This window comes from Anolis carolinensis, unplaced genomic scaffold (assembly GCF_035594765.1).
Source record: "Anolis carolinensis isolate JA03-04 unplaced genomic scaffold, rAnoCar3.1.pri scaffold_8, whole genome shotgun sequence".
NCBI lineage: Eukaryota > Metazoa > Chordata > Lepidosauria > Squamata > Dactyloidae > Anolis > Anolis carolinensis.
Genome location: NW_026943819.1, coordinates 1,378,964 through 1,397,599, shown reverse-complemented (window position 1 = coordinate 1,397,599; position 18,636 = coordinate 1,378,964). Strand labels below are relative to the sequence as shown.

General features: G+C 45.6%; 1 protein-coding gene across 19 annotated transcripts in view; it reads left to right on the top strand.

Moving 5' to 3' along the window:
• phldb1 (pleckstrin homology like domain family B member 1) overlaps positions 1-18,636 on the top strand; it is a 47,971-nt gene that overhangs the window by 182 nt on the left and 29,153 nt on the right. For 10 of the 19 annotated variants that reach the window (XM_062961331.1, XM_062961333.1, XM_062961332.1 and 7 more), the window contains exon 1: positions 16,807-16,926. Coding sequence is in view for 7 of the 19 variants with exons in the window: in XM_062961336.1 (XP_062817406.1) it covers positions 16,140-16,926 (787 nt within the window). In the remaining 12 variants the exon portion in view is untranslated. Of the gene's footprint in view, positions 1-1,452; positions 1,558-3,740; positions 6,203-6,260; positions 6,384-6,467; positions 6,552-10,563; positions 10,688-12,076; positions 12,248-16,080; positions 16,927-18,636 lie in introns of those variants that run through there. The other 9 variants (XM_062961340.1, XM_062961339.1, XM_062961335.1 and 6 more) reach the window with 7 other exon arrangements.

The following is an 18,636-nucleotide window of genomic DNA, read 5'->3' as shown; positions in this document are numbered from 1 at the left end:
GGGGCGGGGGTCTTTCCCCCCAGAAGAAGGGCAAGCCAGACCCCCTCCTTCTCTTCTCTCCCCTCCCCACCTGTCCCCGTCCTCGGCTGGCACCTCAAAGCGGCTTGCTTGCTTGCTTGCTTGCTTGCTTGCTTGCTTGCTTGCTTTCTTTCTTTCTTTCTTTCTTTCTTTCTTTCTTTCTTTCTTTCTTTCTTTCTGTCTTTCTTTCTTTCTGTCTTTCTGTCTTTCTGTCTTTCTGTCTTTCTTTCTTTCTTTCTTTCTTTCTTTCTTTCTTTCCCTCCTTCCTTCTTCTCTTCCTTCCCCCCTCCTTTCCTTCCTTCCCTCTATCCCTCCTTCTTCCCTTCCTCTCTTTCTTCCTTTCCTTCTTTCTCTCTTCTCATTCTTTCCTTCCCACCCCTACTTCTATCTTCCCTCCCTCCTTTCCTTCCTTCCCTCTTCCCTTCTTTTTCCTTCCTTCCTTCCTTCCTCCCCTCTCTCTTTCCTCCTTCCTTCCTTCCTTCCTTCCTTCCTCTCCTCTCTCTTTCTTCCTTCCTTCCTTCCTTCCTTCCTTCCTTCCTTCCTTCCTTCCTTCCTTCCTTCCTTCCTCTCCTCTCTCTTTCCTCCTTCCTTCCTTCCTTCCTTCCTTCCTTCCTTCCTTCCTTCCTTCCTTCCTTCCTTCCTTCCTCTCCTCTCTCTTTCCTCCTTCCTTCCTTCCTTCCTTCCTTCCTTCCTTCCTTCCTTCCTCTCCTCTCTCTTTCTTCCTTCCTTCCTTCCTTCCTTCCTTCCTTCCTCTCCTCTCTCTTCCTTCCTTCCTTCCTTCCTTCCTTCCTTCCTTCCTTCCTTCCTTCCTTCCTTCCTTCCTCCCCTCTTTCTTCCTTCCTCCCCTCTTTCTTCCTTCCTTCCTTCCTTCCTTCCCTCCTCCTTTCCTTCCTTCCTCCTTTCCTTCCTTCTTCCCTTCTTCTCTCCCCCCTCCCTCCCTCCTTCTTTCCTCCTTTCCCTCTTTCCTTCCATCCTCCCTTTCTCCTTCTTTCTTTCCTCCCCCCTTTCTTCCTTTCCTTCTTTACTCCTTCCCTTCCCTCTTTCCTTCCCTCTCTTTCCATCCCTCCATCCTTCCTTCTTTCCTTCCTCCCTCCCTCCCTCCTTTCTGTCCTTCCTTCCTTCCCTTTTTCCTCTCTCCTTCTCTCTTTCCTTCCTTCTTTCCTTCCCTCCTTCTTCCTCCTCCCTGGACGTGGCGCATTCCTGGCATTCCGGGCATAGTTCTCCCCGCGGTCCTCCACTCCAGAAAGAGGGAGGGAGGGGTGGATGGAGGGAGGGGGTGCCAGGCACCTGCAGAGGGGAGGAAGACCAATTTTTAGCCTTCCAAGAGTTTTGGACTGCAACTCCCACCATTCCTCACAGCCTCAGGCCCCTTCCTTTTCCTCCCCAGCCGCTTAAGCGGCTGGGGAGGAAAAGGAAAGGGCCTGAGGCTGTGAGGAATGGTGGGAGTTGCAGTCCAAAACTCTTGGAAGGAAGGCCCAAGCTTGCCCAAGCAAAGCCTATACCAGGCGGTCCTCTCCCGGGCCTCCCTTTCTTCCCTTGGTAAGTTCATGGGACTGGCTTGAAACTAGGACTTGGAGCCATGGGTTCAAATGACAGGAAAGAAAGGAGATTCCATTGAGAAATTCCTGACCGACCTTAGGAGCTGTTCAGCAGTGGAACTCTCTGCCTCCGAGTTTGGTGGAAGCTCCTTCCTTGGAAACTTGGATGTGTTGGCGAAGGATTTCCGGGATGGATGTGTAATTGAAGGATTTCATGGCCGGAATCACTGGGTTGTTGTGAGTTTTTCGGGCTGCGTGGCCATGTTCCAGAAGCATTCTCTCCCGACGTTTCACCCACCTCTATGAGGTTGTGAGGTCTGTTGGAAACTAGGCAAGTGGGGTTTATATATATATATATATATATATATATATATATATATATATATATATATATATATGTGTGTGTGTGTGTGTGTGTGTGTGTGTGTGTGTGTGTGTGTGTGTGTGTGTGTGTGGAATGATTTCCAGGGTGGGAGAAAGAAAGAACTCTTGTCTTGTCTATGTATGCTGGATTTCATATCACAAAATCACAAGTCGAACACTTCCCAAGTGTCTAGGACTGTGTGATGTATTTTCGGATGATGCGTGCAGATCCCAGTCGGGTGGCCTTTTGCAGTTGGCAGATCGTGATCTTGTCAGTGTCTATTGTTTCCAAATGCTGGCTGAGATCTTTCGGCACGGCACCCAGTGTGCCCATCACCACCGGGACCACCTGCACTGGTTTCTGCCAGAGTCTTTGAAGTTCAATCTTGAGGTCCTGAGAGCGGCTGAGTTTTTCCTGTTGTTTTTCGTCAATGCGACTGTCACCTGGGATGGCAACATCAATGATCCAAACCTTTTTCTTTTCCACAACTGTGATGTCTGGTGTGTTGTGTTCCAGAACTTTGTCAGTCTGGATCCGGAAGTCCCACAGTATCTTTGCGTGCTCATTTTCCAATACTTTTGCAGGTTTGTGATCCCACCAGTTCTTTGCTGCTGGGAGGTGGTCCTTGAGGCATAAGTTCCAATGAATCCTTTGGGCCACATAGTTGTGCCTCTGTTTGTAGTCTGTCTGTGCAATTTTCTTACAGCAGCTGAAAATATGATCCTTGATTACGTCGGTTTCCTTGCACAGTCTGCATTTTCGGTGATCAGATGATTTTTCAATCTTGACCTGAATGGCCTTTGTCCTGATGTCTTGCTCCTGGGCTGCAAGGATCAGGCCTTCTGTCTCCTTCTTCAGGGTCCCATTCGTGAGCCAGAGCCAGGTCTTCTATTATTATTATTATTATTATTATTATTATTATTATTATTAACTGCCTTTGTCCTGATGTCTTGCTCCTGGGCTGCAAGGATCAGGCCTTCTGTCTCCTTCTTCAGGGTCCCATTCGTGAGCCAGAGCCAGGTCTTCTATTATTATTATTATTATTATTATTATTATTATTAACTGCCTTTGTCCTGATGTCTTGCTCCTGGGCTGCAAGGATCAGGCCTTCTGTCTCCTTCTTCAGGGTCCCATTCGTGAGCCAGAGCCAGGTCTTCTATTATTATTATTATTATTATTATTATTATTATTATTATTATTATTAACTGCCTTTGTCCTGATGTCTTGCTCCTGGGCTGCAAGGATCAGGCCTTCTGTCTCCTTCTTCAGGGTCCCATTCGTGAGCCAGAGCCAGGTCTTCTATTATTATTATTATTATTATTATTATTATTATTATTATTATTATTAACTGCCTTTGTCCTGATGTCTTGCTCCTGGGCTGCAAGGATCAGGCCTTCTGTCTCCTTCTTCAGGGTCCCATTCGTGAGCCAGAGCCAGGTCTTCTATTATTATTATTATTATTATTATTATTATTATTATTATTATTAACTGCCTTTGTCCTGATGTCTTGCTCCTGGGCTGCAAGGATCAGGCCTTCTGTCTCCTTCTTCAGGGTCCCATTCGTGAGCCAGAGTCCGGTCTTCTATTATTATTATTATTATTATTATTATTATTATTATTATTATTAATTGCCTTTGTCCTGATGTCTTGCTCCTGGGCTGCAAGGATCAGGCCTTCTGTCTCCTTCCTTCTTCAGGGTCCCATTCGTGAGCCAGAGCCAGGTCTTCTATTATTATTATTATTATTATTATTATTATTATTATTATTATTAATGGCCTTTGTCCTGATGTCTTGCTCCTGGGCTGCAAGGATCAGGCCTTCTGTCTCCTTCTTCAGGGTCCCATTCGTGAGCCAGAGCCAGGTCTTCTCCTTATCAGCTTTTCCTTCAATTTTGTCAAGGAACTTTCCATGCTATGTTTTGTTGTGCCAGCTGCCAGCTCTAGTTTGTAGTGCGGTTTTCTTGTACTGATTCTTTGTCTGCTGTGTTTTGAGGAGTTTCTGATTTTGGACTTCAATCAAAGCAGGTTCTTCACTTTGCTTTACATATTCTGCCAGTGCATGTTCTAATTATTATTATTATTATTATTCAAAATTATATTTTTATATATATAGATGATGATGGGGACGGGATGCTTGAAGCATTTGGAAGGTCCACACTGGGGTGTTTGTGGCTTTCCTGGGCCCGTCCTTTGGCCTCCTTCCTGCGTCAGAGTCTCCGATGGAGAGTCCAGCTGCTGTGGGCGGCCTGGGATGGGCCCAGTTGGGGCTGGGCCGCCGCCGGACACTCTTCTGCCGCCCCCACAGTTCCCAAGCCCAGCAGCCCCGGGGAAGCTGAGGACAGTTTCCCCCCAAATCCCCCAAAGCACAGGGCCGGAGAGAGAGCTGACCCACTGGCGTTGGCTGCCCGGCCTCTCCCTCTCTCTCCCTCTCCCAACCTCCCTGCCACAGACAAGCGGCTCTTTCTCCGGCCGGAGGGACAGAGAAGAAAGGCGGCCTTGTGGCTGGCGAGGTGGGGCGCTCCCCCTCCCGCGCCCAGAACAGAGCCCGCTTGTCCGGATGGCCGTCCGTCCGTCTGTCGTTAACCCACCCACGGGGCAGAGAGTGCCCAAGGGGAACGCAAGGAAGGGGTTCCTCTGCTGAGTGAGGCTGTTCTTGTTGATGTTGTTGTTCTTGTTGTTATGAAATGACTTAGAATCGTAGATTCGTAGAGTTGCAGTTTCTCAAGTCGCTCCTGACACAAAAAAGAAAATTATGTGCATTTATACCCTGCTTTTTCTCTCTGCAAAGAGTATGTGAAGCATTGAGGATGGAGCTGGGCACACAAAGAGCAGCACTGTGCTGTCCAGAGCACATTCTCGCCCAGGCATGGGCAAACCTCAGCCCTCCCTAACCTTAACCGTAATAATCGTTGGTGCAGCACTGACGAGTTGAAGGTTGGGTTGCTGACCTGAAGGTTGCCAGTTCTAATCCAGCCTGGGGAGAGCATGAGTGAGCTCCCACTATCAGCTCCAGCTCCATGCACAGACATGAGAAAAGCTTCCCACAAGGATGGTAAAAACATCCGGGCAATGTCCCCTGGGCAACGTCCTTGCAGGCAGCCAATTGTCTCACACCAGAAGCAGCTCGCAGTTTCTCAAGTCGCTCCTGACCCAGAAAAAAAGAGAAAATATTTATATAATTGCTCACTAAAACTATTCACAAGGAATCGTGAAAATCTTCACAAAAAATATTTATAAAAATGTTCACTAAACTAATCATGAAATTATTCACAAAACTAATCATGGAAATGTTGGCAGAAATAATCATGTAAATATTCACAAAATAATTGCAACAATATTTGTAAAAATATATTAACAGGAGCCCCGGTGGCAAAGTGCGTTAAAGCACTGAGCTGGAGACTGAAAGGTGCCAGGTTCAAACCCCGGGAGTGGCGTGAGCTCCCGCAGTTAGCTCCAGCTCCTGCCAACCTAGCAGTTCGAAAACATGCCAATGTGAGTAGATCAATAGGTACCGCTCCATGCAGTCATGCCAGTGGCCACAAGACCTTGGAGGTGTCTACGGACAATGTGAGTAGATCAATAGGTACCGCTCCGGCGGGAAGGTAACGGCGCTCCATGCAGCCATGCCGGCCACATGACCTTGGAGATGTCTACGGACAACGCCGGCTCTTCGGCTTAGAAATGGAGATGAGCACCAACCCCCAGAGTCAGACATGACTGGACTTAACGTCAGGGGAGACCTTTACCTTTTTATTAACAATAATATTTTATGAAAATATTCACAAAAAATATTATCCGAAATTATTCATGAAAATATTTGCAATCATATTCATGAAAGTATTCACAAAAATATTCACAAAGGGGCTAAAGGGGGAAAGGAAGGGGCCTGAGGCTGTTAGGAATTGCAGATTTCCAAAACACTTGGAGGGCCGAAGTCTACCCATGCATGTTCTAGCCTCGTCGTTCTGCCTCTGGTCCGCCCTTGTGTTCTGTGCCCATGTGAGACGAAAGGGTGCCATGCGCAGAGGAAGGAGTATTTTGGTGCCCAGCTTCTCAACCACCCGTCTGTCCTCTTGGGATGGAGGCGATGATGGTGATATGGAGCTAGGGTTGGGTATCAGTGGGAGGCAGCACAGAGCTGAATAGGGGAGAAGCACCAGGGCCGGAGGGCTGAGAGAGGCTGTGAGCGCAGTGCCGCTCTTTGTGTGCCCACCTCCATGCTTTGCACACCCACAACCGCATTCGGGGATCTTCCCCTCTTCCCCAGCGCATGTAATCTGGAGGTGAGCAGATGTGGGGATGGGGGCGGGGAGGCTCTTTGTAATCCCAAATCCAGCGTGATCCCTTCTTCAAGCCCCAAGAAACACAGCCGGAGGCAGCAGCGCACATTCCACGCCTGCGCATCAGCAGCAGCAGCAGCAGCGCATCCAGGGCTTGGCTGGAAGCAAAGGCTGGGAGCCAAGGGTTGGGGAAGGGGCCCCAGAGAGGAAGGAGGTGGGCGGGGAGGGGTCTCCCAGGTGTGGGACCTGATGCACTTCTTTTCTGCAGGAGAAGCTGAAGACGGTCCGGTCCAGGCGGGAGGCCATGGAGAGCTGTGGCCGCAGAGTGGGCAGCCCGCCTTGCTCTCTCCAGGTGAGGAGAAGGGGCTTGGGGGGGTCATGGATAAACAGATCCTGCAAAGAACTGGCAACCAGAAGGAGGGAGTTTGCAGGACTTTTGCCAGTGAGCCAGGTTTCGGGCGAGGGAGGCATGGGCTTCAGGTGGGCCCACCTTATTAGGGCAAAGGTCTTGCAGAGCAAAAGGCAAACCACTTTGTTTATTTTTTCTGCTCTGGAAAACAGATTTTTGGGGAGTTTATTTTCTCAAGAGCCTCCAGTGGCTCAGTGCTGAACTTGCAGACCGAAAGGTCCCAGGTTCAAACCCGGGGAGCGGAGCGAGCTCCCACTGTTAGCTCCAGCTTCTGCCAACCTAGCAGTTCGAAAACATGCCAGTGTGAGTAGATCAATAGGTACCGTTCCGGCGGGAAGGTAATGGTGCTCCATGCAGTCATGCCTATGGCCACATGACTTTGGAGGTGTCTACGGACAACGCTGGTTCTTCGGCTTAGAAATGGAGATGAGCACCAACCCCCAGAGTGTGAGTAGATCAATAGGTACTGCTCCGGCAGGAAGGTGACGGCACTCCATGCAGTCATGCCTATGGCCACATGACTTTGGAGGTGTCTACGGACAATGCCGGCTCTTCGGCTTAGAAATGGAGATGAGCACCAACCCCCAAAGTGTGAGTAGATCAATAGGTACTGCTCCGGCGGGAAGGTAATGGCACTCCATGCAGTCATGCCTATGGCCACATGACTTTGGAGGTGTCTACGGACAACGCCGGCTCTTCGGCTTAGAAATGGAGATGAGCACCAACCCCCAGAGTCAGACATGACTGGACTTAATGTCGGGGAAACCTTTACCTTTTATTTTCTCAAGAGCCTCCGGTGGTTCAGTGTGTTAAAGCGCTGAGCTGCTGAACTTGCAGACCGAAAGGTCCCAGGTTCAAATCCGGGGAGCGGAGCGAGCTCCCGCTGTTAGCTCCAGCTTCTGCCAACCTAGCAGTTCGAAAACATGCCAATGTGAGTAGATCAATAGGTACTACTTGAACATGCCATCTGTATTTTATAAGTTTTTTAAAAAATATTTTTTACTTAATTTATCAATCAAAATGTATAAGTTTACATTTTCCTCATTTTACAATACAGTAGAGTCTCACTTATCCAACACTTGCTTATCCAACGTTCTGGATTATCCAACACATTTTTGTAGTCAATGTTTTCAATACATCGTGATTTTTTGGTGCTAAATTCGTAAATACAGTAATTACTACGTAGCATTACTGTGTACTGAACTACTTTTTCTGTCAAATTTGTTGTATAACATGATGTTTTGGTGCTTAATTTGTAAAATCATAACCTAATTTGATGTTTAATAGGCTTTTCTTTAATCCCTCCTTATTATCCAACATATTCGCTTATCCAACGTTCTGCCGGCCCGTTTAGTCTTTTAGTTTCAGTCTTTTATTGTACAACTAGCTGTGCCCGGCCACGCGTTGCTGTGGCAAAGTGGTGGTGGTATTGGTTAAAAATTGTTGTGTAATTTTTATTTGACGTTATTTGCAATTTTTTATTAATTTTATTGTAAGTTATATTTTTATTTATTATATTTTATTATTTTCTTGTATTATTTTTAGATATTTTTTGTTATTATAGTATTTTATTGTATTAATTTTTAGTGTTTTTTATTATTTTTATTGGGTTGCTAGGAGACCAAGTTGGAGGAGCTTAGCCTTCTAACTGGCAGCCATTGGATAAAAACAATTATTTCTCTCCCTCTAATTAGGACTTTATTTTTCTTTTCTTTTTGTTGTATCAACCTAGAGGCGTGGATGTTGGGTTGTGTCGTCAAATTTTGAGGTTGGGGGGGCTGTAGTTTTGTTGTTTTGTGGGTCGCCGTGATGCCATCACTCTTTTATATATATAGATGTTTTATGCTGATTTTATATTGGAAACCGCCCTGAGTCCCTTTCGGGAGAGAGGGTGGTATACAAATAAACTTTTACAGTAGAGTCTCGCTAATCCAAGCCTCGCTTATCCAAGCCTCTGGATAATCCAAGCCATTTTTGTAGTCAATGTTTCCAATATATCGTGATATTTTGGTGCTAAATTCGTAAATACAGTAATTACAACATAACATTACTGCGTATTGAACTACTTTTTCTGTCAAATTTGTTGTATAACATGAAGTTTTGGTGCTTAATTTGTAAAATCATAACCTAATTTGATGTTTAATAGGCTTTTCCTTGATCAGTCCTTATATTCCAAGATATTCGCTTATCCAAGCTTCTGCCGGCCCGTTTAGCTTGAATTAGTGAGACTCTACTGTACTTACTTACTTACTTTATGTTGGGTAAGTGAGACTTTACTGTATCTTAAACATATGTTGTATATAATCAGACAGTAAACAAAAAATCAAAACATCTTTAAACACATTTCTTATCAGTTTTAGATTTTCGCCATTACAACTTTTATGAATGTCTGATGTAATTTGATAACTTTTTAATTGATTCGCAATGTATTGTACGATTTTATATATGTGTTTTTATTGCAAGCCGCCCTGAATCTCCTATTGGGTGAGTAGGGCGGGATATAAATATTGTAATAAATAAAAAGCCCACCTCCTTTTCCTCCCTGTGTCTCCAGCGCTTTGCAGATCAAAGCGGATCGCCCGCCAATCCCTTTGGCCTAATTGGTTTGCCTGCTTGATCCCATTAGACGGATCCAAGAGCTTGGACTTCTGGGCCCGGGGCTTCCCCTCCCCTTTGGGTGCATGAGAGGACCCTCTCCGCTCCCCACATATCCCAAAACAGGATTGAGATCTGAAACATGTGAAAAATTACAAGCCAATCTCGTCCGATGTTATTTCTCGATGCTGAGAAAGCATTTGATAACATCAACTGGGAATTTATGGGAAATTACAGATCTTATAAAGCAAGTATGGGCAAACTTGGGCCCTCCCGGTGTTTTGGACTCCAACTCCCACAATTCCTAACAGCCGGTAGGCTGTTAGGAATTGTGGGAGTTGGAGTCCAAAACACCGGGAGGGCCGAAATTTGCCCATGCCTGCTATAAAGACTATACACTATCTTCTTCTTCTATATATATAAAAGAGTGATGGCATCACGGCAACCCACAAAACAACAAAACTACAAGCCCCCCAACCTCGAAATTTGACAACACAACCCATCATCCACGCCTCTAAGGTTGATACAACAAAAAGCAAAGAAAAATAAAGTCCTAATTAGAGGGAGAGAAATCATTGTTTTTATCCAATTGCTGCCACTTAGAAGGCTAAACTCCGCCCACTTGGTCTCCTAGCAACCCACTCAGCCCAGTGTTAATAAAAGAATAAAAAATAAAATAAATACAAATAATACAATAAAAAATAATAAAAAACACTAAAAAAATTAATACAATAAAATACTATAACAAAATAACTAAAAATAATACAACAAAATAATACAATATAATAAATAAAAAAGATAAGTTACAATAAAATTAATTTAAAAAATACAAATAATGTTAAATAAAAATTCCACAACAACTTTTAACCAGTATCACCACCACTTTGCCACAGCAACGCGTGGCCGGGCACAGCTAGTAGTCTATATAGGGCTGGGCTGTGGCGCAGCTGGCTAGTAACCAGCTGCAATAAATCACTACTGACCGAGAGGTCATGAGTTCGAAGGTCGGGTTAAGCCCCCGACCATTAAATAGCCCGGCTTGCTGTTGACCTATGCAGCCCCGAAAGACAGTTGCATCTGTCAAGTAGGGAAATTTAGGTACGCTTTATGCGGGGAGGCTAATTTAACTAATTTACAACATCATAAAACTGCCAGCAAAACAGGAGGAAAGGAATGAGGAAGTACAGCCACTAGTGGACAGTGAAGCAACAGCTCCCCCTGTGGCCGGAATCGTGAAGCTGGAAAAAAAATGTTAAATGCCTCTGTGTCTGTCTATATATGTTGTTTGTCTGTTGGCATTGAATGTTTTTAACTCACTCAGTTTTATGACCGCTCTCTTCCTCTTCTTCATCCGCAACAGAACAGCCTGCTGGACTTGACGGAGACGGGCAAAGGGCTGAAGGTCCAAACGGAGAAGCCTCACCTGGTCAGCCTGGGCAGCGGGCGCCTCAGCACCGCCATCACGCTCCTGCCCCTCGAGGAGGGTAAGAGCCGGGGGTCTTTTCAGCCGAAATGCAAAAGGTTGGCAGTCGAATCCGTGGGACAGGGTGTCAGCCCTAGCTCCTGCCAACCTAGCAGTTCGAAAACATGCAAGTGTAAGTAGATAAATAGGTACCGATTTGGCAAGAAAAAGATGCTCCAAGCAGTCTTGCCGGCCACACAACCAGGAGGTGTCTACGGAAAACGTTGGCTCCTCGGCTTGGAAACGGAGAAGAGCATCTCCCCCACAGCCAGAGATGAGCATTGCCTCCAGAGCCGGAAATGAAAGGAGAAGCCTTTGTCTTTGTGAAGACAATAATAATAATAATAATAATAATAATAATAATAATAATAATAATAATAATAATGCCTCGTACCACCTCCCAGCAGCAAAGAACTGATTGGATCACAAACCTGCAAAAGTCTTGGAAAATAAGCACGCAAAGATACTGTGGGACTTCCGAATCCAGACTGACAAAGTTCTGGAACACAACACACCAGACATCACAGTTGTGGAAAAGAAAAAGGTTTGGATCATTGATGTCGCCATCCCAGGTGACAGTCGCATTGACGAAAAACAACAAGAAAAACTCAGCCGCTATCAGGACCTCAAGATTGAACTTCAAAGACTCTGGCAGAAACCAGTGCAGGTGGTCCCGGTGGTGATGGGCACACTGGGTGCCATGCCAAAAGATCTCAGCCGGCATTTGGAAACAATAGACATTGACAAAATTACGATCTGCCAGCTGCAAAAGGCCACCCTACTGGGATCTGCGCGCATCATCCGAAAATACATCACACAGTCCTAGACACTTGGGAAGTGTTCGACTTGTGATTTTGTGATATGAAATCCAGCATATCTATCTTGTTTGCTGTGTCATAATAAAATAACAATAATAATAATACTTTATTTTTATTCTGTCCTTCTCCCCGAGGAGTCTCAGAGCAGATTGCAATATATAAACAGACACAGGCAGACATTCAGTGCCTTGTTACCATGAAATACACAGACAAAGGCAAAGGCTTCTCCTTTCATTTCCGGCTCGGGAGGTGGTGCTCATCTCTGGCTCTGTGGGAGGTGCTTATCTCCATTTCCAAGCCAAGCAGTTTGTGTTGTCCGTAGACACCTCCTGGTTGTGCGGCCAGCATGACTGCATGGATCGTCTTTTTCCCTTCCCGCTGTGGCTGTACCTATTGATCAACTCACATTTGCATGTTTTCGAACTGCTAGGTTGGCAGGAGCTAGGGCTAACAGTGGAAGCTCACCGCAACCCATAGATTCGAACCACCAACCTTCGAGTCAACAGTTCAGCAGTATAAGGGTTTAACCCATTGTGCCACCGCGGCCACCTGTGTCTCCCGGCCGATGCTGAGCCCTCCTCCTCTTCTTCCAGGTAGGACAGTGCTGGGCTCGTCCGCGAGCGACATCGTATTGCAAGGCCCCGGCGTGGCCCCCCAGCATTGCTTCATCGAGAATGTGCGCGGGACCCTCACCCTCCACCCCTGTGGCAACCCCTGCGCCATCGACGGCCTGGCGGTCTCTTGCCCCACGCGCCTCTCCCAAGGTAAGCCGTGCCTGAATTTGGGGGAGTTGAACTCCAAAACACCTGGCGGGAAGGCCCAGGTTAATAATAATAATAATTATAATAATAATAATTATTATTATTATTTTATTTATTTATTTATATTCCGCCCTTCTCCCCAAAGGGACTCAGAGCAGATTATAACATATAAACAGACACAGGCAGACATGCAATGCCTTGTTACAATGAGATACACAGACAAAGGCAAAGGCTTCTCCTTTCATTTCCGGCTCTGGAGGCAGTGATCATAAACAAACACAGGCAAATATTTAGTGCCTTGTTACAATGAGACACAAACACACATACACAGAGAAAGGCAAAGGCTTCTCCTTTCATTACCGGCTCTGGAAGCAGTGCTCATAAACAAACACAGGCAAATATTTAGTGCCTTGTTACAATGAGACATAAACACACATACACAGACAAAGGCAAAGGCTTCTCCTTTTATTTCCGGCTCTGGAAGCAGTGCTCATAAACAAACACAGGCAAATATTTAGTGCCTTGTTACAATGAGACACAAACACACAGACAAAGGCAAAGGCTTCTCCTTTCATTGTCACCTCCTGCTCATGAATGCTTAGAGCATCTTTTTGCCTTTGCCTACCAAAGCGGTACCTATTGATCTACTCACATTTGCATGTTTTCAAACTGCTAGGTTTTCAGGAGCTAGGGCTAACAGCGGGAGCTTGCCCTATCCCACGGATTTGAACTGCCGACCTTCAAGTCAGCAGTTCAGTAGCACTAGAATATTTTGTGTCAGCTAATATAACAATCGTAGAGTTTTTATATCGGATTGATTTGTCCCAGGCCTGGGCGATAGGAAGGAGGAAGGGGAAGGGGCCGCAGCAATGCTTCTGCCACCTATGAGGGTCCCAGAAATGCCAGGCCGGACCCCCGGGGCTCTTCCTTCTGAGTCTCTGCATCTCCTTTTCCTGCCAGGGAGTCACAGGCTCAGATTTTCCACCTCCTCCCGCCCATGTTTCCGGCCTGATTCACACATTTCCATCCCTGGCAAAGGACAGAGCGAGGGAAGGAATGCTGTTTGCAGGATGCTTCCAAAAGCCAGATGGGGCACAAAAGGGAACGAAAGAGAGAGAGAGAGAGAGAGAGAGAAAGAGAAAGAAGGAGTGCAGAGGCAGATGTGTGCAGAGGGATTACCCCTCCATTGAGCCCCACCCCCAACATCCCCATACGCTGTGACCTCACAGGGGGGCGGGATCCATGGATAGATGGGAGCAGCTGCATCTGCCCATCACGAAGGGGGTCTGCCCCGCTTCCGCTTCCTGGGTCAAAACCCACCAGTGGGATCTTGGGGAGGGGTCTTTCTTTCCCTTTGCAAGGACTTGTTGTGACTGGCTTTGGAAAGCTGCCCTTCGCTGGTTTTTGTTTTGGATCTGCAGTAATACCCTGTTTCCCTGAAAATAAGACATCTCCAGAAAATAAGACCTAGTAGAGGTTTTGCTGAATTGCTAAATATAAGGCCTCCCCCGAAAGTAAGACCTAGCGAAGTTTTGTTTGGAAGCATGCAGGATTGGTAAATGTACATACCATAGATTGTTGTACATGGAAATAAAGGTACCCTGTTTCCCCTAAAATAAGACATCCCTAGAAAATAAGACCTAGTAGAGGTTTTGATGAATTGCTAAATATAAGGCCTCCCCCAAAAGTAAGACCTAGCAAAGTACAGTATATAATAAATGTTCATTTTTTTGCTCAACAATAAATGTGAATTCTTCTTCATGGAAAAATAAGACATTCCCTGAAAATAAGACCTAGCACATCTTTGGGAGCAAAAATTAATATAAGACACTGTCTTATTTTCGGGGAAACACGGTAGTAACAAGAAATAATAATAATATAATAATCACTTTATTCTTGTATCCCACCTCCATCTCCCAGAAGGGACTCAGGGCAGCTTACACAGGGACAAGCCCAACAACAACAACATAAATTTACATACAAACAGAAATTTAAAACAGTAATTTTAAAACAGTACAGCGATAAAATATAATATAGAAATTCTTGAAAGGATTCACAGTTTGGTTATGCTGTTTTGTGATGACAACTACTGTACAGTAGATAATAATTTTTCATTTTTTAAAAATTCAACCATAAATGTGAATTCGTCTTTGTGGAAAAATAAGACATCCCCTGAAAATAAGACCGAGCGCATCTTTGGGAGCAAAAATTAATATAAGACACTGCCTTATTTTCGGGGAAACAGGGTAGTAGTATTTGTATTCATTTTGCAAAGGGGGGAATTGAGGGCAGAAATAGCCCTGATGCCTGGGGAGGGGTCTGGCCGGACAGGGGACACTTCACCCAGACACCACGGGGAGGGAGGGTCTCCATTGCGCTCTCCAGGCAACAACCCTGCAAGGAAGGAAGGAAGGAAGGAAAAGGAAAGGAGAGGGAGAGAAGGGAAGGAAAAGGAAGGAAAAGAAGGGAAGAAAAGGAAGAGGGAGAGAAGGAAAGAAAGGGGAGGGAAGAGGAAAAGAAAGGATGGGAAGGAAGGAAGGAAGGAAGGAAGGAAGGAAGGAAGGAAGGAAGGAAGGAAGGAAGGAAGGAAGGAAAGAAGGATGGATGGAAGGAAGGAAGGAAGGAAGGAAGGAAGGAAGGAAGGAAGGAAGGAAAGAAGGAAGGAAGGAAGGAAGGAAGGAAGGAAGGAAGGAAGGAAGGAAGGAAAGAAAGAAGGATGGAAGGAAGGAAGGAAGGAAGGAAGGAAGGAAGGAAGGAAGGAAGGAAAGAAAGAAAGAAGGATGGATGGATGGATGGATGGAAGGAAGGAAGGAAGGAAAAGGAAAGGAGAGGGAGAGAAGGGAAGGAAAAGGATGGAAAAGGAGGGAAGAAAAGGAAGAGGGAGAGAAGGAAAGAAAGGGGAGGGAAGAGGAAAAGAAAGGATGGGAAGGAAGGAAGGAAGGAAGGAAGGAAGGAAGGAAGGAAGGAAAGAAAGAAGGATGGATGGAAGGAAGGAAGGAAGGAAGGAAGGAAGGAAGGAAGGAAGGAAGGAAGGAAGGAAAGAAAGAAAGAAGGATGGATGGATGGATGGAAGGAAGGAAGGAAGGAAAAGGAAAGGAGAGGGAGAGAAGGGAAGGAAAAGGAAGGAAAAGGAGGGAAGAAAAGGAAGAGGGAGAGAAGGAAAGAAAGGGGAGGGAAGAGGAAAAGAAAGGATGGGAAGGAAGGAAGGAAGGAAGGAAGGAAGGAAGGAAGGAAGGAAGGAAGGAAGGAAAGAAAGAAGGATGGATGGATGGAAGGAAGGAAGGAAGGGAGGAAAGAAAGAAGGATGGATGGATGGAAGGAAGGAAGGAAGGAAGGAAGGAAGGAAGGAAGGAAGGAAAGAAAGAAAGAAAGAAGGATGGATGGATGGATGGATGGAAGGAAGGAAGGAAGGAAGGAAAAGGAAAGGAGAGGGAGAGAAGGGAAGGAAAAGGAAGGAAAAGGAGGGAAGAAAAGGAAGAGGGAGAGAAGGAAAGAAAGGGGAGGGAAGAGGAAGGGAAGAGGAAAAGAAAGGATGGGAAGGAAGGAAGGAAGGAAGGAAGGAAAAGGAAAGGAGAGGGAGAGAAGGGAAGGAAAAGGAAGGAAAAGAAGGGAAGAAAAGGAAGAGGGAGAGAAGGAAAGAAAGGGGAGGGAAGAGGAAGGGAAGAGGAAAAGAAAGGATGGGAAGGAAGGAAGGAAGGAAGGAAGGAAGGAAGGAAAAGGAAAGGAGAGGGAGAGAAGGGAAGGAAAAGGAAGGAAAAGAAGGGAAGAAAAGGAAGAGGGAGAGAAGGAAAGAAAGGGGAGGGAAGAGGAAGGGAAGAGGAAAAGAAAGGATGGGAAGGAAGGAAGGAAGGAAGGAAGGAAGGAAGGAAGGAAGGAAGGAAGGAAAGAAAGAAGGATGGAAGGAAGGAAGGAAGGAAGGAAGGAAGGAAAGGATGGGAAGGAAAGGAAGGAAGGGAAGGAAGGGAAAGGACGGAAAATACAGGAAAAGAAAGGGAGAGAAAGGGAGAGAAAGAAAGAAAGGGAAGGAAAGAGGAAGAGAAAGAAAGGAAAAGAAGGGAAGAAAAAGAAGGGGAGAGAAAGAAAGTGGAGGAAAGAGGAAGGGAAAGGAAAGGAAGGAAGGAAGGAAGGAAGGAAGGAAGGAAAAGAAGGGAAGAAAAGGAAGAGGGAGAGAAGGAAAGAAGAAGAAAGAGGAAGGAAGGAAGGAAGGAAGGAAGGAAGGAAGGAAGGAAGGAAGGAAGGAAGGAAGGAAGGAAGGAAGGAAGGAAGGAAGGAAAAGAATGGGAAGAAAAGGAAAAGAAAGGAAGGAAAGGGAAGGAAAAGGGAGAGAAGGAAAATTAAGGAGGAGGGAGGGGAGGAAAAGGAAAGGAAAGGAAAAGAAAGGAAAAGAAGGGAAGAAAAGGAAGAGGGAGAGAAGGAAAGAAAGGGGAAGGATGGTAAGAAAAGGAAGGAAGGAGGGAAGAATGGAAGAGCGAGGGAAGGGGAGGAAAGAGAGAGGGGAGGGGGGTCTCCTTCCCTCCCTCCTTCCCTTTCTTCTCCGGGGCGGGGGGCGGGGCGGGGCGTGTCCTGCCTTGGCCACGCCCCCGAAGGCAAGAGGAGGGGGAAAGAGAGAGAGAGAGGGAGAGAGAGAGGGAGAAGGAGGGAGACCCCGCCCGCAGCGCGGAAGGAGGCGGCGGCGGCGGCGGGTGAGTGAGTGAGAGAGTGAGTGGGAGAGTGAGAGTGAGTGGGGTCTGCGAGGGGAGGGGTCTGGGGGTCTTTCCTCCTCCAAAAGGCCGCTGTCCGTCTTGGCGGCGCCTCGGGGGCTATTTTTAGGCGGAGGCAACGTGGCTCCGGGAGGGCGGGGCCCTGGGCCCAGAGAAAGGCCCTTTTGGGGCGGGGGGCTCCCATTCTTTCCCCTCCCCTTCTTCCTTCCTTCTATTTATCCATCTCTCTATTTGTCGGGAGAGTGAGGCTCGCAGAGGCAAAGCTCCAAGCATCAGTCCAGGTGGGGGTCCCAGTCCCCTCTTGAGACCCCCAAAGGCCAGCCAGGCTGAGGAGCCTTGTCCCTTGCAGACCCCACTCCCAATTCCCCCCCCTCTCCCCTCCCTGCAAAGACTTAAGTGAGGGTTTCATCCCTCTTATCCAGTTATCCAAAGGGACCAAATTGGGAGGGAAAGCTCATCCTCCAGGGGACAGGATAACCAGAAGCATTCGTGTCATGGCACTCAGGTAACTCAGCTGTTAGACTGAAGAACCATGTCTTCGAACCACCAAGGATAACCAATATTATAATAATAATAATAATTCAAAATATAAGAATCAATGTAAGACCCTAATAATAATCAGTCTAATTATAATAATATAAGAATCAATGTCATCATAATAATAATCAATATAATAATAATTTGACGTCTTGCGAATCTCCGTGAACATGTGGAGACCACCTTTTGAAAAACACCAGTCACGAAAAACATGACCTTCAGTCTAACTGCTGTGTTACCAGCGTGCCATTACATGAATATCACTTGTTCAAAGAGTTGACTTCTAACGCTTTGAACAAGTGATATTCAAGTAATGGCACGCTGGTAACTCAGCTGTTAGACTGAAGAACCATGTCTTCGAACTGCCAAGGATAACCAGTATTATAATAATAATTAAAATAATTATAATAATATAAGAATCAATGTCATAATAATAATCAATATAATAATAATAATAATAATTTGACATCTTGCAAATCTCTGTGAACATGTGGAGACCACCTTTTGAAAACCACTAGTCACGAAAAACATGACCTTCAGTCTAACTGCTGAGTTACCAGCGTGCCATTACTTGAATATCACTTGTTCAAAGGGTTGACTTCTAACGCTTTGAACAAGCAATATTCATGTAATGGCACTCTGGTAACTCAGCTGTTAGACTGAAGAAACATGTCTTTGAACCACCAAGGATAACCGATATAATAATAATTTAAAATCTAAGAATCAACGTAAGAATTGAATAATAATAAGTATAATTATAATAATACAAGAATCAATGTAATAATAATAATAATCAATATACAGTAGAGTCTCACTTATCCAACATAAACGGGCCAGCAGAATGTTGGATAAGCGAATATGTTGGATAATAAGGAGGCATTAAGGAAAAGCCTATTAAACATCAAATTAGGTTATGATTTTACAAATGAAGCACCAAAACATCATGTTATACAACAAATTTGACAGAAAAAGTAGTTTAATACACAGTAATGCTATGTAGTAATTACTGTATTTACAAATTTAGCACCAAAATATCACGATATATTGAAAACATTGACTACAAAAATGCGTTGGATAATCCAGAACGTTGGATAAGCGAGTGTTGGATAAGTGAGACTCTACTGTAATAATAATTTGACGTCTTGCGAGTCTCCA